Source organism: Podarcis melisellensis (genome assembly GCF_964234715.1).
Source record: "Podarcis melisellensis genome assembly, chromosome: 2".
Taxonomy (NCBI): Eukaryota; Metazoa; Chordata; class Lepidosauria; order Squamata; family Lacertidae; genus Podarcis; species Podarcis melisellensis.
The window spans coordinates 68,593,719-68,611,217 of record NC_138529.1 but is presented as its reverse complement, the minus strand read 5'-3'; the positions used below and the strand labels follow the sequence as shown (position 1 = coordinate 68,611,217).

General features: G+C 42.5%; 2 protein-coding genes across 4 annotated transcripts in view; one reads left to right on the top strand and one right to left on the bottom strand.

The window, feature by feature from the left end:
* Positions 1 to 17,499, top strand: part of RNF123 (ring finger protein 123) — an 87,258-nt gene that overhangs the window by 55,080 nt on the left and 14,679 nt on the right. The gene's annotated exons all lie outside the window — the stretch shown is intronic.
* AMIGO3 (adhesion molecule with Ig like domain 3) lies at positions 7,505 to 12,477 on the bottom strand. The gene has a single exon (XM_081903551.1). It carries the CDS (start codon positions 10,932 to 10,934, stop codon positions 9,351 to 9,353), a length of 1,584 nt encoding a protein of 527 aa, XP_081759677.1. The 5' UTR covers positions 10,935 to 12,477; the 3' UTR covers positions 7,505 to 9,350.

The following is a 17,499-nucleotide window of genomic DNA, read 5'->3' as shown; positions in this document are numbered from 1 at the left end:
TAATAATAATAATAATGTGTTATGATTATTGTGTGGTAATAGATACATACAAGGATTACAGTTTGTGAGAAGCATTGACTCCTCAGTGCCAAAGGCAGACTCACATGACATTAATCCAGTTTGGAGGTGACCAGCACATATATCAATGTGGCCTGACTATCTGTAACCTGGGAAATGCCACAACTGATGCACCAAATTAAACTGCTAAAAGGTGTTCTGGGCCACATTTGCCCTTATTGGCAATGTTGGATCAAGGAAAACTGCTAGGCTATATACTTGCTCCTTTAGAGGGAGTGTAACCTCACCTGGAGCAGGTAATACACCAAATTTCCTGGACCCAGGAACGGATATCCATAGTTCTGTCATCTGGTCAAGATTTGGCTTCAGTTTATTGGCCCCCATCCAAGCCATTACTAGGTACAGACACCAGTTCTGCATCTCTACAGCCTTGAGAGTAGATCTTTAACCGAGTGCTCAGGGTTAATTGGTTCTAAAAGGGACTGAGGTGCTCTAGAGTTACTGGATAGCGAGGTCTACTCAGGGAGCAGGATGGGGCAGGGTTTCATTTAGTACATAAATGTCAAATGAAGAGCTTGTTTTAACTTGCTCAACATGCTGGATTGGGGGGTGAAGCTTATAGAACTTTGAGAAATGGGAAATTCCAGTTTCAGGGGAAATCAGGAAAAGCAGAATATATCAATGTAAATGTTGGTAGTTGGCGACCTTCAGCCGCTTTCTACCCTTATAATTAGGCTTTTAAAGCTAGTCTGCTTCCAGCATTGTAGCATATATTCTCTGTGCATGGGCTGTTCCTCCTGATAAGGACGAGGCTGCCCTTTTTGTCCTGGGGTGATCCTGTGATCACAGAAGCTTTGTTTCTCTCCTGGTGCTGGGGATTAACAAATGTTTGCTAAAACCTTTGAAGATTCAAAGTGTTCAGAACACTAATTAATTACAATCTCATTGCATTAATCTGGCATTTGGTAGTTCTCCTTTGCCTCACACCTGGTGAAATTAATAACTCCCTTTCTAGACATGTCAGATGTACAATTCAGTCAAAGAACAACCTGGTAGAGCAGGACTGATCCGTTATATGGATTTGTCTGTCTTGGCGACTAAGTGCTGTTAATGTGGGTCAGCCATCACTTAACTCTGGTGCCGCATGCGATTGCTAATCAATAGAGTATCACTGACAGGGGTCTATACAGTAGCAGATGACATGGTGGTGCTCACCTAACCTTGTTTGTGTCGCTGTTCCTTACTAAGAGGTAGAGGGGAAGGAGAAGGTAGTGGCAAGGTTGGCACGGTTCAAACTCAGAGTTATCTGGTGCTCCTGCCTGGTGCATTTGCACTGTGCCTACCTCACTGTCACCTCACCCCTCCATCTCCCAGTAAGCAGTCATGACACAACCAAATGGAGGTCAGGTAAGTGCTGCTACCCCACTGTCCGCTACTGGGTCTGTATGAGGAGCTGCAGTGTAAATTGCCCTGTACTGCTAAATTGACATACCAGCCACTGATTATAATTGGGTTTGGTGCTGCCAGACGTCTTTTGCTTATAAGGTATTAACAGAAGAGCTGGTTCAGAACTTGCCTTTTCTAACTGTACATCCTTGGCATGAGAGAGACTGGCTATCTGACTGGAGTGCAGATTGTGCTGCCATTCAGCTGGCAGGTTTTGTCTTTCCCCATTAGTTTGATAGAAATGCAGGAATTGCAAGAGTGACTCTTGGTCAAAGTCATAGGGTGGTATTCAAAGTAGTGCTGAAGCGATTGCTCCATTAGTGCAAGCATTTCAGCTTCCCTGGTGTAACGGATCTCCCGCTCTTCTCCTTCTGTGCCCTGTTCTGGGTGTCTCCCAACTGCCCTACCAAGCCAATTTATGGGGGGCATGGGTGGAGGAGAGTGGGGCAGTCCCCATTGCTCTAGCAGTACTCGTTGTGCTAGTACCTGCTAGAGCAACTAGTTGTTTAATATTGTGTTTTAATTGTTGTAACATTGATGATGATGATGATGATGATGATGATGATGATGATGATGATTTGGTTGTTTCTGGTCCATGATGTCACTGTCCAATTTCCATAGTCTGATTCATGTCCTTAGCTGAAGTAGAGTTATTTCCTCTTCTGTTGTGGCTTACTAAATATGGAGCATTAGTAGAAAATGGAACCATCAGCTCTCATTCTTTAGGAATAATCTCTCTACAAAACAACCACTTTTGTGCTGAGTAGAGGTGGGGCCGGGGCAGAATGACTCAACAACTTCTTGCTTTCTCTTGGTAAAACGTAAATGTTTTATGCTGACCCATTAGCTTGATGTATAGGCAGTTTAGAAACACCAAACTTGGCAGCAGTGTGAGTTCTCGATTGCTGTTGTGTTTGCTAAGAGACGGCGGAGTCCATTCCCAAGGGACATTCATTAAGCTTTCAAAGTCCTTTTTGTCAGAGAAGCTGGATTTTTACTAAGGCAACCCCAATTTTTAATGATGGATTTCTGTCTATTTAAGCCTCTTGAACTCTGAAAAATTGTCTCTTAAGTGCAGCTGCTGTTAACGAGGCTACCTAGGTGGTTGTAGCAAAACAGCTGATTTTATTGATGCAAAAGGTTTCTTTCAATCTGCCAAGCTTGGCTATTTCACTCCATGTTATGTGGTTTTCTTTGGATGCCCTTATATTGCTTTCTTCTGCTCCTTGCAGGCTTCCCCCTGGCATAATTTTGGCCACTGTAAGAACAGCAGCTTAAAGGGAAAATTTAAACTAAACTGTGGAGAGCTTGGTGGCAGACATTTGTGTACTGTGCAGTTTTATCCGAAGGGCTTAGAGCAGGTGATGGTATATGCTTAATTTTGTATTGTCACAGGGTGAGTTCACACATTTGGCACTGTGGTTAATGATAAGACAAAGGTGCCCTCCTGTGGTGAAAGAAGGGTATAAACCAGGGGTTTCAGGACTAAAAAATGGTGATTTTACCACATGGGGGCGCTTTTATACACACCTTAAGAAGAATGGTGCGTAATGAATATGTAAGTTAATTTTGGACTATTAGGGATGGTAAAAGGTAAAGGACCCCTGGACGGTTAAGTCCAGTGAAAGGCAACTATGGGGTGCGGCACTCATCTCGCTTCAGGTCGAGATGGCTGATGTTTGTCCACAGACAGCTTTCCGGGTCATGCGGCCAACATGACTAAACTGCTTCTGGCACAACGGGACATCATGACGAGTGCCACCTAGGTACTCATTGTTGTAAATGTCTGCTACTGCTCTCCATGGACCAAATGAGGCAGCATTGGGGCTCTCCTCTTAAAATGTGAGGTTAGCTTAACATCTGTTCCAGAAAAAAAGGAAAGCATTGTTAGACAGAGTAATCAAGCATATACCAGAAGTAAGTCTTGCTGAAGCAGAACCGGTGTGGTTTCTGCAAGTGTAAGTTTTCTCTCATTTGCCTATTAGAGTTTTTTGAGAGTATCAACAAGCACTTAGATAGAAGTGATCCATTTGACATTATGTATTTGGGCTTTCAAAAAGCTTTTGACAAAGTATCTCACTAAAGACTTCTGAGTAATCTTAGAAGTCATGGAATAAGAGGAGAGGTTCTTTTGTGGATGAGGTTAAGAAAAAGGAAGCAGAGAGTAGGAATAAGTGTAAAGTTCTACCAATGGAAGGTAGTAGAAAGTAGAGTCCCCCAAGAAATGGTTTTGGGATGTGCTAGTTTAACTTGTTCATGGATGATCTAGAGCAGGGTTTCCCAAACTTGGGTCTCCAGTTGTTTTTGGACTACATTTCCCATCATCCCTGACCACTGGTCCTGCTAGCTAGGGATTGCTATCAAGAGTAAGGAGAGGATGCTGGTCTAGATAGGCCTAGCCTGATCCAGCAGGGATGTCCTTATTTTTATGTTGTTAGCAGGTCAAAGCTGGGAAGGTTTAGCAGCACCCTTTTCTGGTCAGAAGGCATCAAAGGCGTTGAGATTGGGTGTCTTTAGGCAATGCACAGGTGGCGGAATGCACTCATAGATGCACTTATGCTTTCATTTGCCTTTTTAGATTGAAAACAAACCTCATTGCTAGGTGTCTTAAATTAAAGATTAATTCAGATGGGAATGAAGCATGTGCTTTCAGAAACATTGGGTTGCTTTTAATGATGAGGGAAACTGCTCTGGAAAGCAATAAATAACCAGTCATTAACAAAAACAGAAACCACTCTTTGCTGGGGCAGGGGGTTACATGCCCTTACTAAGGCTCATCCACATGGTGCTAAACTGGGTTCTAGCATGATCTCTGAACTTTGCCTCTGAGTAATTGGCTATCTCCTTAGATATGAGATTGTTTTCCCATTGAAGAAATGTGTAGAAGTGAGCATGTGGATAGTATTTCATGCTTTCTCATCCTTTTTTAATGGGTGTAGAGTGGGCACAGTCACTTAGAATGGAACCGCTCTTCTACTTCCCAGTAGGTATGTGGCTCGAAGGCCACTTTGTGGAGAAACAGGGGTTTTGACTTGTTTGCAGATGTCCGGTTCTTCCTAGTGGACATAAGATAGTCTGTCCTACCTTCTTCATTCTGTAGGAATGCGAGAAGGTGCCTTGTGCCGCTTCAGAATATTCCATGTAGTATTGTGTGCACCAGGGCTATGGAACTTCCGATTCAGAGGCCAAATATTCACTCTCCAGACCTTTCTAATGAGGCTTTGAGACTCTACCCAGCACAAACCCCTTTCACAGGTCACACATCACATCAGCCCTGCTCCACACCTCCCCATGTGCTTTTGCTTGTTCCTGAACTGACGTAGTGCCTTTTGGATGCCTGGATGGGGAGACGTGTTCGTAGGGCTCACGCCTGTTGCTCACCCCACTTTTGCCTTTGGCACACCCACCAATGGCATTAGGCACCCATAAGGTTGTCCATGACGGAATGTGGTCCTTGGGCTCAGAAAAGGTCATGACCCTTGGTCTACACAGACTGACATGCATCTCTCCATCAAGGCATGCAGGAGTCTTTCCCGGCCCTCACTGGAAATGCCAAGGGTTGAACTTGAGCCCTTTGGCATGCACAACATGTGTTCCACCTCTGAGCTGAGTGAGGCCCTTCACTTGTTGCTCTCTGTCTAAATTAGGTGGTTGGATAATACAGGAACACCATGGGATGTCTATATCTCTACCACGTCCTTTTACTCATCTTCTCTATGCTTAGTTGTGTCTTCAGTTATTATATTGCATTGTGGTGAAGGTCTTTGGGGTCAGGCACAATCTGGGCCTGGGAGAAAGGTGTACTTATACTGTATATTGAAACATTTTTATATAGTGCCTTCCAATCCAATCCAAGGCAGCTTTGAACCATTCAAATCCCATCACAACCAGTGGACGTTCAAAAGCTAGAAGCTAGATCTACAGCTGCTATGAATTAAAATGCACTAAAAGTCTGACAGAATAGAATCTTAACGGTTCGTGCAAAAGACATCAAAGAAGTCTAACTTCCTTAGGAATGAGTTCAACAATGGGGGTTCCATTACTGAAAAGACACAGTCTTGTGCCTCTACCAATCATCTCTCTTGCTGATGGAATGTGAGCAGGGCCTGAGAACATTGGCCATAATTCACAGGCAGATTTTAATGCAGGATGATGTGATTGAAGGAGAATTCTGTCTGTAGTTAGGAGAAGGGGCAGTCCCAGAGAGCAGACTGATTTTTTTGTAAAGTGCTGGTAATTGGAAATTCATGACTGTACTCATTAAGAGGTTCTGAAATTTAACTGATCCCCTGGTCTACTGTAGAGCAGTGAGGAATACTGTAGAATAACATGAAAGTTATTGAAGAATTTTATGCACTTTATTGTAGTATCTGCACAGTTTATTTCCTTTGACTAGAAGTAATGATAGCTAGCTAGCTAGATATAGACAGACAGACAGAATAACTAATTTCCATTTTATTGCATGTATCACGATGACTTCCCCCCTCTTTCTTTCTTTGCTAAGGAGCACTTCAGTGGACAAAAACTGTAGCCTTTTTTATTCTCAATTTGAGATATCTATGAGAGCAGCCATGGGAGTAAGTAATATGAGCACCACTCCTCCTCTGCCTTTTTTCTTGTGGGATTAGCTTCTCAGTAGCTAAGGCTGCAATCCTATGTAGACTTACCTGGGAGTGAGTAGTACTGAACTAGGTTGCACTTTAAGATTTCTGCCCTGAAGCTCAGTATGTCTGTTGTGATTTGTTAGTCAGCAGCAGCAAATGCATTCCTACATCCTTTCCTGCTGGATAAAAGATAAATTGTAAAAATTGTTGTTTTTTGGTAGTCTACCCCATTTCATCCCAAGGTTTGGGTTATTAGCAGTAATTTTATGATTTATGAACAGATTAGAACAAATAAAAACTCCCAACCACACATTTCTTAGCCTCCAAAATTGGATAAATAGGATTTTTAAAAATGCTGCTGCTTTGATCTCTTGTTACTTGTTTTTGTATCTTAACTACCTCAATGCCTATCCATTTACAAGTTGATTTTTAAATATGGATTTTTTAAGGAGCTAAATATTCTTTGGCATGTGCACATATGAAAAGAAGCAAATGTTGCTTAATTCAGTTTTGATTTGTGTCGAGTGACTTACTAGCTTTTTCCTGGCAAAGAACTGGGGGGAGTAGGGCTGTGATACAGAATGCTGCTGTCTCTGACAGTTGCTTGGTGTGCTACTCTTCCCAGGCTCAGGTTGACTCTGTCCACTGACAGCATAGTAGGAGCATCTCAACAGCATAGAACATCTCAAGTTCTGGAAATCATGGCTTGACATCTCCTGCTGCTTTCCCCATATTCTGCTTTGACCCTGGCGTGCAGAACCACAGCATAAAAATATGGCCAAACTAAAGATCCACATCTCTCTATGTTTTGAGTATCAGGAATCCTGATTCAGGATTGTCAGTGGCTATGTATGCTTCGCAAGATGCAAGCAAGAAATGTTAATAGAATAAACAATCTTGGTTATTTTTCTTAGCTTCTGGTTTAGAAACACCCCGACCCAGATGATCTTGGAAGATATTAATATCTTCCCTGGATTTTTCTAGCCTCACGTCAACAACATTTGTGGCTGTCCAGAATACAAGTTTGTGAGAACCTCTGGCAGTGCATAGTTTGCTCTGTAATGTTCATGTTGGTGTGTGCCAACTTATCTAGCCCAGTTTTCTGTTCAGTCTTCAAGCTGTACTTTGGGCTGCAGTATAGCTAGCCTGTAATGAAATAATGTAGTATAGTAACTACTAGCCATCGGGAGAAGGGATTAAGGCCAAATGAAGTTTGATATTATGGCTCCTGGAAGAGTATTTTTGCAAGGTAAAACAGTGTCTGAATGTGTGCAAAGTAAGCAAGCCAAAGTATTAGAAGGGAGAAACCACTCTATTCTATCTTCTTTTGCTCCAAAGAGATGGCCCATTGGGGGGGGGGATCCTTGTGTGTTTTTTTGCACCAAGCCTTGCAGAAATTAGTTTTAATGGAATTTCATATGTTTTCTTCCTTCCTCAGTCTTGACCCCCCACACACATACACATACATGTAAATATTTGTTTGGGTATAATGTGTCAAGTTCTTGCCCACAGACTTAGAATTGTGTGCTGCATTTCTTTCTTTGCACCTTCCAGCCTCATTTACTGTGCCAAAATTAAACTGTGTTGTAATTTGGTTTTAATATCAGAGACATCTGTAATATTTAGAGTACCTGGGTTTAGACTGGTATTTGAGCTCCTTTTGTGTTAAAAGAACTAGAACTTTGTATATGGAGCTTTACCTGGCCACAGGCAAGGGAGAAGAAGCCTGCACTGTCTCACACCGTTGCAGGGCAAAGACAATTTCAGATGCAGACAACAACCATTTTAAAATAAAAGGGCGTTTTTATTTAAATGTAACCCGAGAGGAAATCTCCCCCCAGGTTACAATTATTATCATTACATGGATTAAAGTACTACCAAAATAGCTAGATGCTTCGTTCTCCCAAGCACATCTGCCCTTCTCAAGGAGAAAAAAGGCAGGGAGATGGTTCATTTAAGCGCAGAGCGGAGCGGAGCGGAGCGGAGCTGGCTTGTTGTAATTACACTAGGTGCATGAATAATCTAATGCATTCCTGAATTTGATTATTTACAGCAGCTTTTGGGGCAGGGGTGGGTGGGGAGAAACAAAGTTAACTTTTAATGGCTATATTAAGTTATATAAAAAGGTACACTAACCACAGCAGTGCTCTTGTCTATCTAATCCAGTTATCTGAATTGGCCAGCCATAGGTTAATTGTGCATTTACAAAACATAACACAACATCAGCACTGTGTCTAGAATAGCATCCTTTTTAACCCTGTCTGGGATCGAACTCCCCTCTGCTGTGATGACAGCAAAATAAATAATTTGCCCTTCTCAAGTCTAACCCAAGGATAATTTTCTGGCACCGATTTTTGCTTTCTGTCACAGTGATCCAAAAGCACAGGATGCCCGAGCTATTAGAATTTTATTGTAGATACGAAGAATTCAACCTGGGGAAAAGGTTCCTCATTAAAAGCAAACCCAGAACAAGGTGCTTTTAAGGGGCAGGCAGTGTGTCTAGTAATACCAAGCAGTTTTGTTAAGCTGATTCAAGCAGAAGACTGACTCTTACAGTTTCTGACACTTACGTGGCTGACTGCACATATCCCAAAGGGCGAGGTGGTCATCTGGAGCAGGGCTTGTGACCTCTGTAAAGGGAGCATTGCTTCAGTTTTTAGCCATGCTATGACTTGTTCCAAGAAGCCTAGAAGTAAGTTGAAAAGTATGGGCTCGGGAACCTACTTTCCAAATTAATATTAGAAGCAGTAGCTGACTAAAGCAGTTAAAAAGTAAGAAATGCCCCCCTCTTTGGTCCAGCAAGGGCACTCTTTCTTCTCCAGAAATAAAAACAGGCTTGCTTATATAGCAAATGTTTATTCTCTGAAAATCAAAGCCATTACACAATCTTGTATTCCACAGCAGTTTTCTAAAGGGGGATGGTACTCTCTGCTACAAGTTACTGAGCAGGCTGTAGTCATCTGGGATGTGTAAAGAGCACTCGATTCTTTTTTGTCAAAAGATGGTTGCTTCTGTTGTGCATAATAAATGGATTCTGGGACAGTCAGACTAGAATTGTTAGAAGAAAAGGCCTCCATAATTTCTAGGGGAGATGAAGGAAATTAAGAATAAACCACAGTAGTCCATGCAAGGGAGATGAAGAGAATTCCTCTGTGCTTTTCAGTGAGGAGATGCTTTGTAAATATATATTGTCTTCCCTCTCCCTCCCACAATGGATATGGGGCTTGACCCCACTCCTTCCCCACTCTCCACCTTGGCTGCATCCTTCCTGTGGATTGCTTCCTATCCATCTGCCGGTGTCTGTTCTCGTTCCTCATAGGACATGATGAGAGGATCTGAAAAGACTGAGCTGATTGATTCACTGTCCAGTTTGAGCTGTAAGAGTCTGGGGCTTTTAGCTTCTGGAAAGTCCTCGCTGACGGCCAACCTGACCTTGCCATTCTGGGCTTCCTTGATGGGCTCTAGGAAAACAACATGCTTGTTTGCGCTGATCTTGCGATTTGGCCCATCTGTGGCTGGCGGGGTGGTACTAAGGATGGACGATTGGGCGCTGCAGTCTGGAGGGGGGCTGGCGGGCTTCTTGAAGCACTTGGAGCAGCGACATGGTGTGAGGTACAAGTACATGAGGACAAGTACCAGAGTTACAACACACCCTAAGAGGGTTGTGAGGCCGGTATTGAAAGACTCGGGTGGTTTGGGGTATTGAAATGTGATGTTGACTTCAAACGTCTGGTTGATCTGTTGGAGCTCGTTGATGGCTATGCACACATAAACGCCGGAATGGGAACGGTTACCCTTTCTGATCAATAGGCTTCCATTTCTGAAAGGTTGATGTTCCTGATTACTGTGCTCAGGGTACATGAATAATTCATGTCTAGGAGAGATCCATCTGTAATTTGTGGTATTGTCATTATGGAGGCTCGTGTTGCAGTCTATTACCAAGGATTCTCCCACTTGGCAGAGGATTTGGGGAATGTCAAATTGGTTCCAGGAGCAATCTCCAATATACTTGTTGTAATTGAAGGTGTTGACTAAGGAACGTGGCACATTGGGGAAAGCTTTGCAGGTGTGCTCCTCTACAAAATCCTCCGCAGAACTGAAACCGCGGTGCTTCCATTCCTGGAGCATCAGATGAAGAGAGCAGTCACATATCACAGGGTTGTTGTGAAGGTACAAGCCATTTTTTATGTACCCAGGCAAAGTTGCTATTACTTGAACTGGAATGCTGCTTAGGTTGTTAGCAGACAGATCCAGGGTTCTCAGGTATGGGTGTTCAAGTCTTTGAATGGACTCAAATGGAAATTTTGTTAGCCTGTTCCAACTCAGGTAGACTTTTTGCAATCTGATTAACTTGACAAAAGCATTTTGATCGACTTGTACAATCTTGTTGTTGTATAGCAAGAGCTCCTCCAACTTCACAAGGCCATCAAAGTAGTACTTCTCCACAGTGCTCAGGTAGTTGGAAGACATGTCCAGGTGTACAATGTAAGTGGCATTGTGGAACACTTGCCGGGTGATATTGTGGATCTTGTTGTGGCTGATCCTGAGGGTCTGGAGACGTGGTAAGGCAGCCAGCCAGTAGTCATTAAGCTGAGTGATGTTATTGTAGCTGAGGTCCAAGGTAGTGGCTGTGGGAAGCAGGGTGCTGGGGACCTGTTCAAGATCCTTCTTGGCACAACTCATGAGATCAGCAGTACAAATGCAAACTTCAGGACATCTTCTGAGAGTGCAGTTGTTTAAGGTGCTGACTTGAATGCACAGGACAAAGAAAACTAACAGCTTTCCAAGCAGTTTCCAAATAAATAAAGCCAAGGTCAGTACATTCATCATGTAACAGTGGAGCTCACCCTGGTTTGTCACTAGCATGGAAATAAGTTCTCAAAGTCAAACTCACACTGAGTATAATCCTCTTGCAAGACACTGATGTGTGAAAGGGCAACAGTAGAATGAATCAGTAAAATCAGATGGTGCCTAAAGACTCTGAATTATGCTCCTTAAAATATTGGGTTGTCTCACTCAGAATAAACAGGCATTTAAGAAATATGCTGTAATCAAAGGCCAGCATGTAACTGCTGTTCTGCATGCCTCTCTTGGTAGTTGTAGAAACTGGCAGGAGTCTGTGTGCAGGTATTGCCTCAAATAATTTCAAAAACAAGGTATGTCTATATAGATCATCTTGAGCTCTGATTCAAAAGCCTTGAGCATGTTTACAGGATTTGCCTCTAAAGTGTCCCTCTCCGAATAACCCAACCTTGCATCTATTTGAGGCTGCTCCTTCAGTAACATTGGTCCAGGGAGAAGCTGGATCCATTTTTTTATTTTTTTTATTTTTATTTTTTGCTTTGCCAAGTCAAATGTCCTTAGATCCCAAAGTTTCCATTAGTGGATCCTTATCTTGAGGCTAAGCAACTCCAGTACAGATTCATCATAAAAGGGCCAATACGAGCCCATTTCTTCTCCTCTGTAATCTCATATAGAAACGCCAAAGAAAGCAGCTCTTACCCGGATATCTTCCTTTCTGGGTTATATTGAGCAGCATCACTCTTTCCTGTCGGTTGTTTCATCTTCCAGCCGACAGCACTGTATGCAAACACTTTCACCCTCTTCTGCTCCTATTTACAAGCTGCCTGTGAACACTGAAGGGTAAGCTTTGTGGACCAAGAAGAAATCCTATTGGCTTGTGTAAGAGGGAGTGGTGATAAGAAGAGAGGGGAAGGGGAGGACAGTAGTGAAGGGGTTTTTTTCCTGAATGGCATGTAGTTTCTTTGTTGTGCCATGTGGGGGCAGAAAAATCCTGCACAGCTATCCTTGGACTGGGCATCAGTGTGTCACATGAGAGCTGCAGCAATTTGCGCCAGCAGCAATATTACAAGGGGAGATAAAGAAGCAGGCTTAGTAAAAGGAGGGGGTGGGTCTTGCGAAGCAGCCCAAGCTCCTCTGCTGTTTACAGTTTCTCAGGGCATCTATGTAAGTCTTTGCAATTTTGTAATCTTTGGATCTTCATTGAATTATTATTATTTTTTAGGGGTAGGCGTGGAAGAATAGATCATACCGTAGCACTAAAGGACCACAACCAAGATTGTGACCCTATTGTTCTGGATAGTTTGCCCTCCAAGAGTTAGTCATTTTTGTCTGTCTAGAACTTCACACATTATATTTGTGATACATGTGATTGTAGTTTCTTTGTGACCTTCATGACAACTTCTGTGATTAGGCCTCTTAACTAAAAATATAGTTTTAAAAAAAACCTTATGTCAGCATCACAGACTTTCAGTGCATGCACACCTGAAAGCTTGTATTTTAATACCCAAAGCACAGCATAATGTATAAATACACATTCATACTAGAATGTAGATTTTGGCTGAAACTCAGGAGAACCTTCTAAATGGTAATAGCCATTCAGCAATGGAACAGACTAACGAAGGTGGAGGTAACTAAGCAGAGACTGGATAGGCTGTGTCCACCCTGCCAGCCACTTCAGCTTCCAACTCCTTCATTCTGTGAAAGCTAATTGAGCTTGAGGCTTCTGTTTTCATTGCGACTGGTGTGTTTGAGTCTTTCAGCCTTTTGAAGTTAACAAGTGACTCCCCTGGCACAATTCTGAAATTTTCCTCACTGTGGTCCTGCCCAGGATATGGTGTCCTCAGGGAAGGCTTATGGCTGGAGGCAGTGACATCCTTTCTATTGCTATGCCAGATTATCAGCTCGCTCTGTTTCTCCAACCTTCATCCTTTGTTGTTACCTTGGCTTTAGTGAATTCGTACAAGCAGTGTACAGCCTCATTATCCTTGCAGTATGCTTCTGTAGTGGTATACAACCACACTTTCTGTCACTGCCAAATCCCTGATAGCAGTAGAGTGTTCAGCTTTGAATTCGATCAGTGCTATCTTTACACTTTGGGGTGAAGTCATGCATTATAATTTGCTTGGCTGTTCCATGCCATCACAGGTCCTTTTGGTTATCCAGCTTTTCAGTTTATCTCATTTTTCAGTTTTTCTGCATAAGGAAACTGATCATAGAATCATAGAGTTGGAAGGGACCCCTGAGGAAGGATGATCTAGTCCACACACACCCCCCCCGCAATGCAGGACTGTGCAACTGTACTGTAGGGGAATCAAACCTACAAGCCTGGTGTTATCAACACTGTGCTCTAACCAACTTAAGCTATACAGCAAATCATTGTCCTTGAGCAGATGTGCAGAACCTTTGGCCCTCCAGATGTTGCTGAACTACAACTCGCATCATCCCTGGCCATGCTTGCTGAGGATGATGGGAATTGTAGTTCAGCAATATCTGGAGGGCCAAAGATTCCTCACACCTAGGGTTACCATATTTCAAAAAGTGAAAATCCGGGCACAAAAGTTGAGCAACATTCAAAATGCCAGCATTTTTAAAAAAAGTTGACTCTCCATTCAGATTTTACCCCTTCTCTTCTTTTTCATTTTCTGTGTGTGCTGATGCAATTATTATTGGCTGTTTATTGTGTGGATGATCTTGCTAAGGTGTTAGCTGTAGTGTTGTTCCTGTGGAGGAAGCAAATGTGTGTGAGAGAGGGAGGGAGGGAAGAAGAGGGAGAATGAGAGAATTCTCAAGGGCAGATGCATAGATTTCAGAAGCCAAATCAAACTCCCTACAACCATTGTCTTTTTTTAGTCTGTGCTGTATGTCAGTATCTACATAATTGGTGAGGCACAGGTTATTGATTTACCTCCCTTCATCCCCATTTACATATTTGACATACGTTGAGGCTTTTATACTTTTAGTATTGATTTACTTGGCCATCTTGGATTTTCATCACTTCACTCACCTGTGGCTGAACCAATAGTGTGACCTCAACTTGCATCCTTTGAACTGGAGGCTGCTTTGGTGCCATCAGGTGAGACTGTTGGGCTGGAGAGAGGTCCAACTGCAATAAGTGATCTCTGATCAAAGCAGAGGCAGAGGTGACTGAGATTTGTCCAGTAATTCCAACTCTGTAGAAACACAGTTTGCTCTCCTCAATGGACAGAGGGCAAGAGAGCGACTGCATGCCATTGACTTACCCTTTGCCCCTGAACAGATGCTCAAAGTTGACCAGGCATGTCTGTAGAGTAATTGCTGGGGCAGAGAGAGCAGCAGCTAGAGGGCAATTTCCTGGGAGATCCAGGCTGCTTTATTTGAGAAAGTGAAAATCAAAGCAGAATAATTGGTTTCCATTAGTACAGCAAATGACTAATTTGGCTGCAGCAGCTGCAGGACGTAGTGGGTGCTTAATCCTCTATTTTTACAAGTTGCAAGGGAGATGTTTTGGGGAAAATATTTGCCAGATGCTTCCCTATGTAAAGTTGCTTGCATGTTTTTGTGCAGCTGCTTTTAAATGTGCAATCAGAGATCCCTGCTGCATATCTTAAGTGACCCCTTATTGCTGAGTGGCCCTGTCTCCCCTCCTCCTAGCTTATTCCTCTGTCTCTTCCAGAGGTGAAATACTCCTGAATCAGAGTGGCCATGTGTTCTGTTTACAGAGGGCCAGCCTCTATTTGAAGTCATCCTCCATTTAAAGGGCTCTCAATTCAAAGTCCAATTTAAAGATAAAGAACCATGAAAGAGGAGAGCAAGAGAGGCCTTGATGTTGCCCACCAGCAGTTAGCACCTGGACAGCAGACTGAGCAGGCACACAAGTCCTTCTCCTCTCCATTATGGTGAGATTAGGTGTATTATACTGGCATCCCCCAACACACGTGTGTTCTACTTGTGTGTGACTGTGTATATGTGCAGCACAAGAAAGTAATTAAGTCATTCAATTCATACCCAGAAGTGGCAGGAGAGAGCTGGAGAGCCCTCTCGGCTCGTGAGGAAGCCCCAAAGAGACCAGAGGCACAGCAGGGCTCAGCTTCCCCACTTAACAGCTGGTGTGTGGGGTAGTGCAGCAGCAGCAGCAGCAGCTTTCGCATGCATCCTCTAGCCTCCTGCCAGCCCCAGAGCTTCAGTTCTTTGGAATACGTGCAGTATTTTTGGTATGAATTAAAGAGAAAGCATTTAAAGGATTTTTAGAGGGTGCTTCCCTCTTTACACAATTTCACTTACGGGTGCAGGGGCCTGGGATATAACCCCTGCATAAATAGGAAGCTCTGTGTGTCTGTTTAAATTTTAGTAACTATTTCTGATGTTAATAATAATAATAATAATAATAATAATAATAATAATAATAATAATATATGTATGTATATGTTGCAGCTATACATATAAATTAGTACATGTGATTTCTATGCAAGTCTTTTTCTTTGAAACATTAATCTTTTGAAACCTGCCTCTTACTTGTAATGCAAGATTGGCTTTCTTTTGGTGAAGCTGGGACCAATTTTTTAAAAAAAAAATACTTTAAATTCATTTTCATATATAGGGATGCACTTTGACGTATTCATTTTCTCTGTAACAGTAGTACAATTAAAATGTGTCCTACATTTAAACTGATGGAAAAATAACATACCTTCCTCCCCCCAACAGAAAACTAACAAAAATTTATGTGTGTGAGCCAAAAAATGAAAGGTGTAGCATCTAATTCATGTGAAGTAAGAACCCTGAGGAAACAGTGCATTCATTCACAACCACTACATATGCTAAAGGGACCATATTTTAAAGGTCTAAATAGTTCTAAATGCATGTGGTTGGGAACCAACACACTCTGCTTTTAAGTGATATACATCAATTTTAAGTGATCTACATAAAGCTGGTGTGGCAAGTGCATGGTAAATTGACTGCATCCAAGCAAGTGCCCTAAACTTATTCCGAATTGCCAAATGAGTTGAATGCTTCTAATGCAAAGATGTTGGGTTAATCAAAGACCTTTGAGTGCACTACTCTAGCTTGTATATGGGGCTGCCATTTAATGGCCAGTGTTTTTCCACTCTCAGCAAGATTCAGTAGCGACTGCTGCATTTTTATAAGTTCAGGGTGTGTGAGATAATTGCCTTTTCATTGTTAAAAAAGGAGATATTTTCTCGGTAACTTTCCATGGTGACATTACTATTGGCTGCTAGACATGCCTTGAGCTGTGCTCCTGACAAATTACTGAACGACAGGGTTTCTCAGGGCTCTGATTTAGGCCTGATGTAGTCTGCATTTGAAATCTGTAAGAACTATGTTACTTTAGCTTTTGTTTTGCAACCCAAAATGTAATGACCTTGAGCTGTCTTGCTCATCTTTGCCATTGGAACAAAAGGACTGTACTGACACATCTCTTAAAGGTGACAAGTTTTCTTGAAGGACAAGATCTGAAAAGGGAAAGGAAGTGAACTTTGCAGCCAAGAGACATGGTGTCTTAGGAGTTAATGGTGCAGGCTTCTTAGTCATTTCTGCAATCCCATCCAATAGAAATTAGGCTGGCACTCTGTCACTTCTACAAGACTCCCTTTTCCCTCTTAACTTCAGAGTTGTGCCTGATCCCATTGATCATATGACTCAAGCAGTATATTAAGGCAGTGTACTCTTATTCCAGAAGTGAGGAATCTTTTTCAGCCTGAGGACTACATTCCTTTCTGGAAAACCTTCTGAAGGCCACATGCCAGCGATGGGTAGGATCAGGGCAAAAATGGACAGAGCAATGAATGCGTTTGTGTCCTTTTTACAGTAGGCTACTTTCTACAGACACACAAAACCCTCTGTGTCCTCCATCAAGTTAAGAGGCATTATCAGAGTACAAGGACACATTCCAGCCAGGCAAAAACACTCTGAGTGAGGGGGTAGCCTGGGAGGAATTATTGGGGACAGAGAGAGCAGCCTAGACTAGGGCTGTGCTTGACCCTTAGACCTGAGATTCCCTGCCTCTGTGCTATGCCATTGGTCTTCAACTCATGGGCCACAACTGGGTCTGATAGAAGGTGGATCACGCCAATGGTAACTAAGAGACAGGCTGCAAATGGATTTTAAAAGGGGGTTCCCCATTCTTCAGGTTGAAATGAAAGGCCTTTCCTGGATCTGAAAAAGGAAAGGCTACTCTGGACAGATGGCACTTTTCATGAAAATGTTGCATAAAAGAGAGTAATACGGTAACTTAGGGCTGCCATACATCTGGATTTTCCCAGACATTACTGGGATTTCAAAGGTGGAATTGATGTCTGAAAGGAGGTGCTTTGTCCTGGATCTTAGGCATGTCAATTGAAACAAAAAACAACTCATTAACTTTCAGTGTGTCCTGGTTTTTACTTTTTGAAATATGGCAATCCTAACGTAACTTCCATAGACAGGGTTAGCTCAAATTTCCTAATATTTAATTTAAAAACAACAACAACACAGCCTTTCTGTAATTTAAATAGTCCTCTGGTGATACTGTGTTTTTCTTCCTGAAAACCTTGTAAATATATGTAAAATTAATCTCTGCCCCCACTTGCAATCTTTTTCCTCTAAGCAAATATTAAGTGTTCTGTTTTTCCTATGTCCATGTCTTTCTTGAATT

Coding starts and splice junctions, on each gene's coding strand:
- AMIGO3 (XM_081903551.1), bottom strand. CDS start 10,934: ATGCTAGTGACAAACCAGGGTGAGCTCCACTGTTACATGATGAATGTA.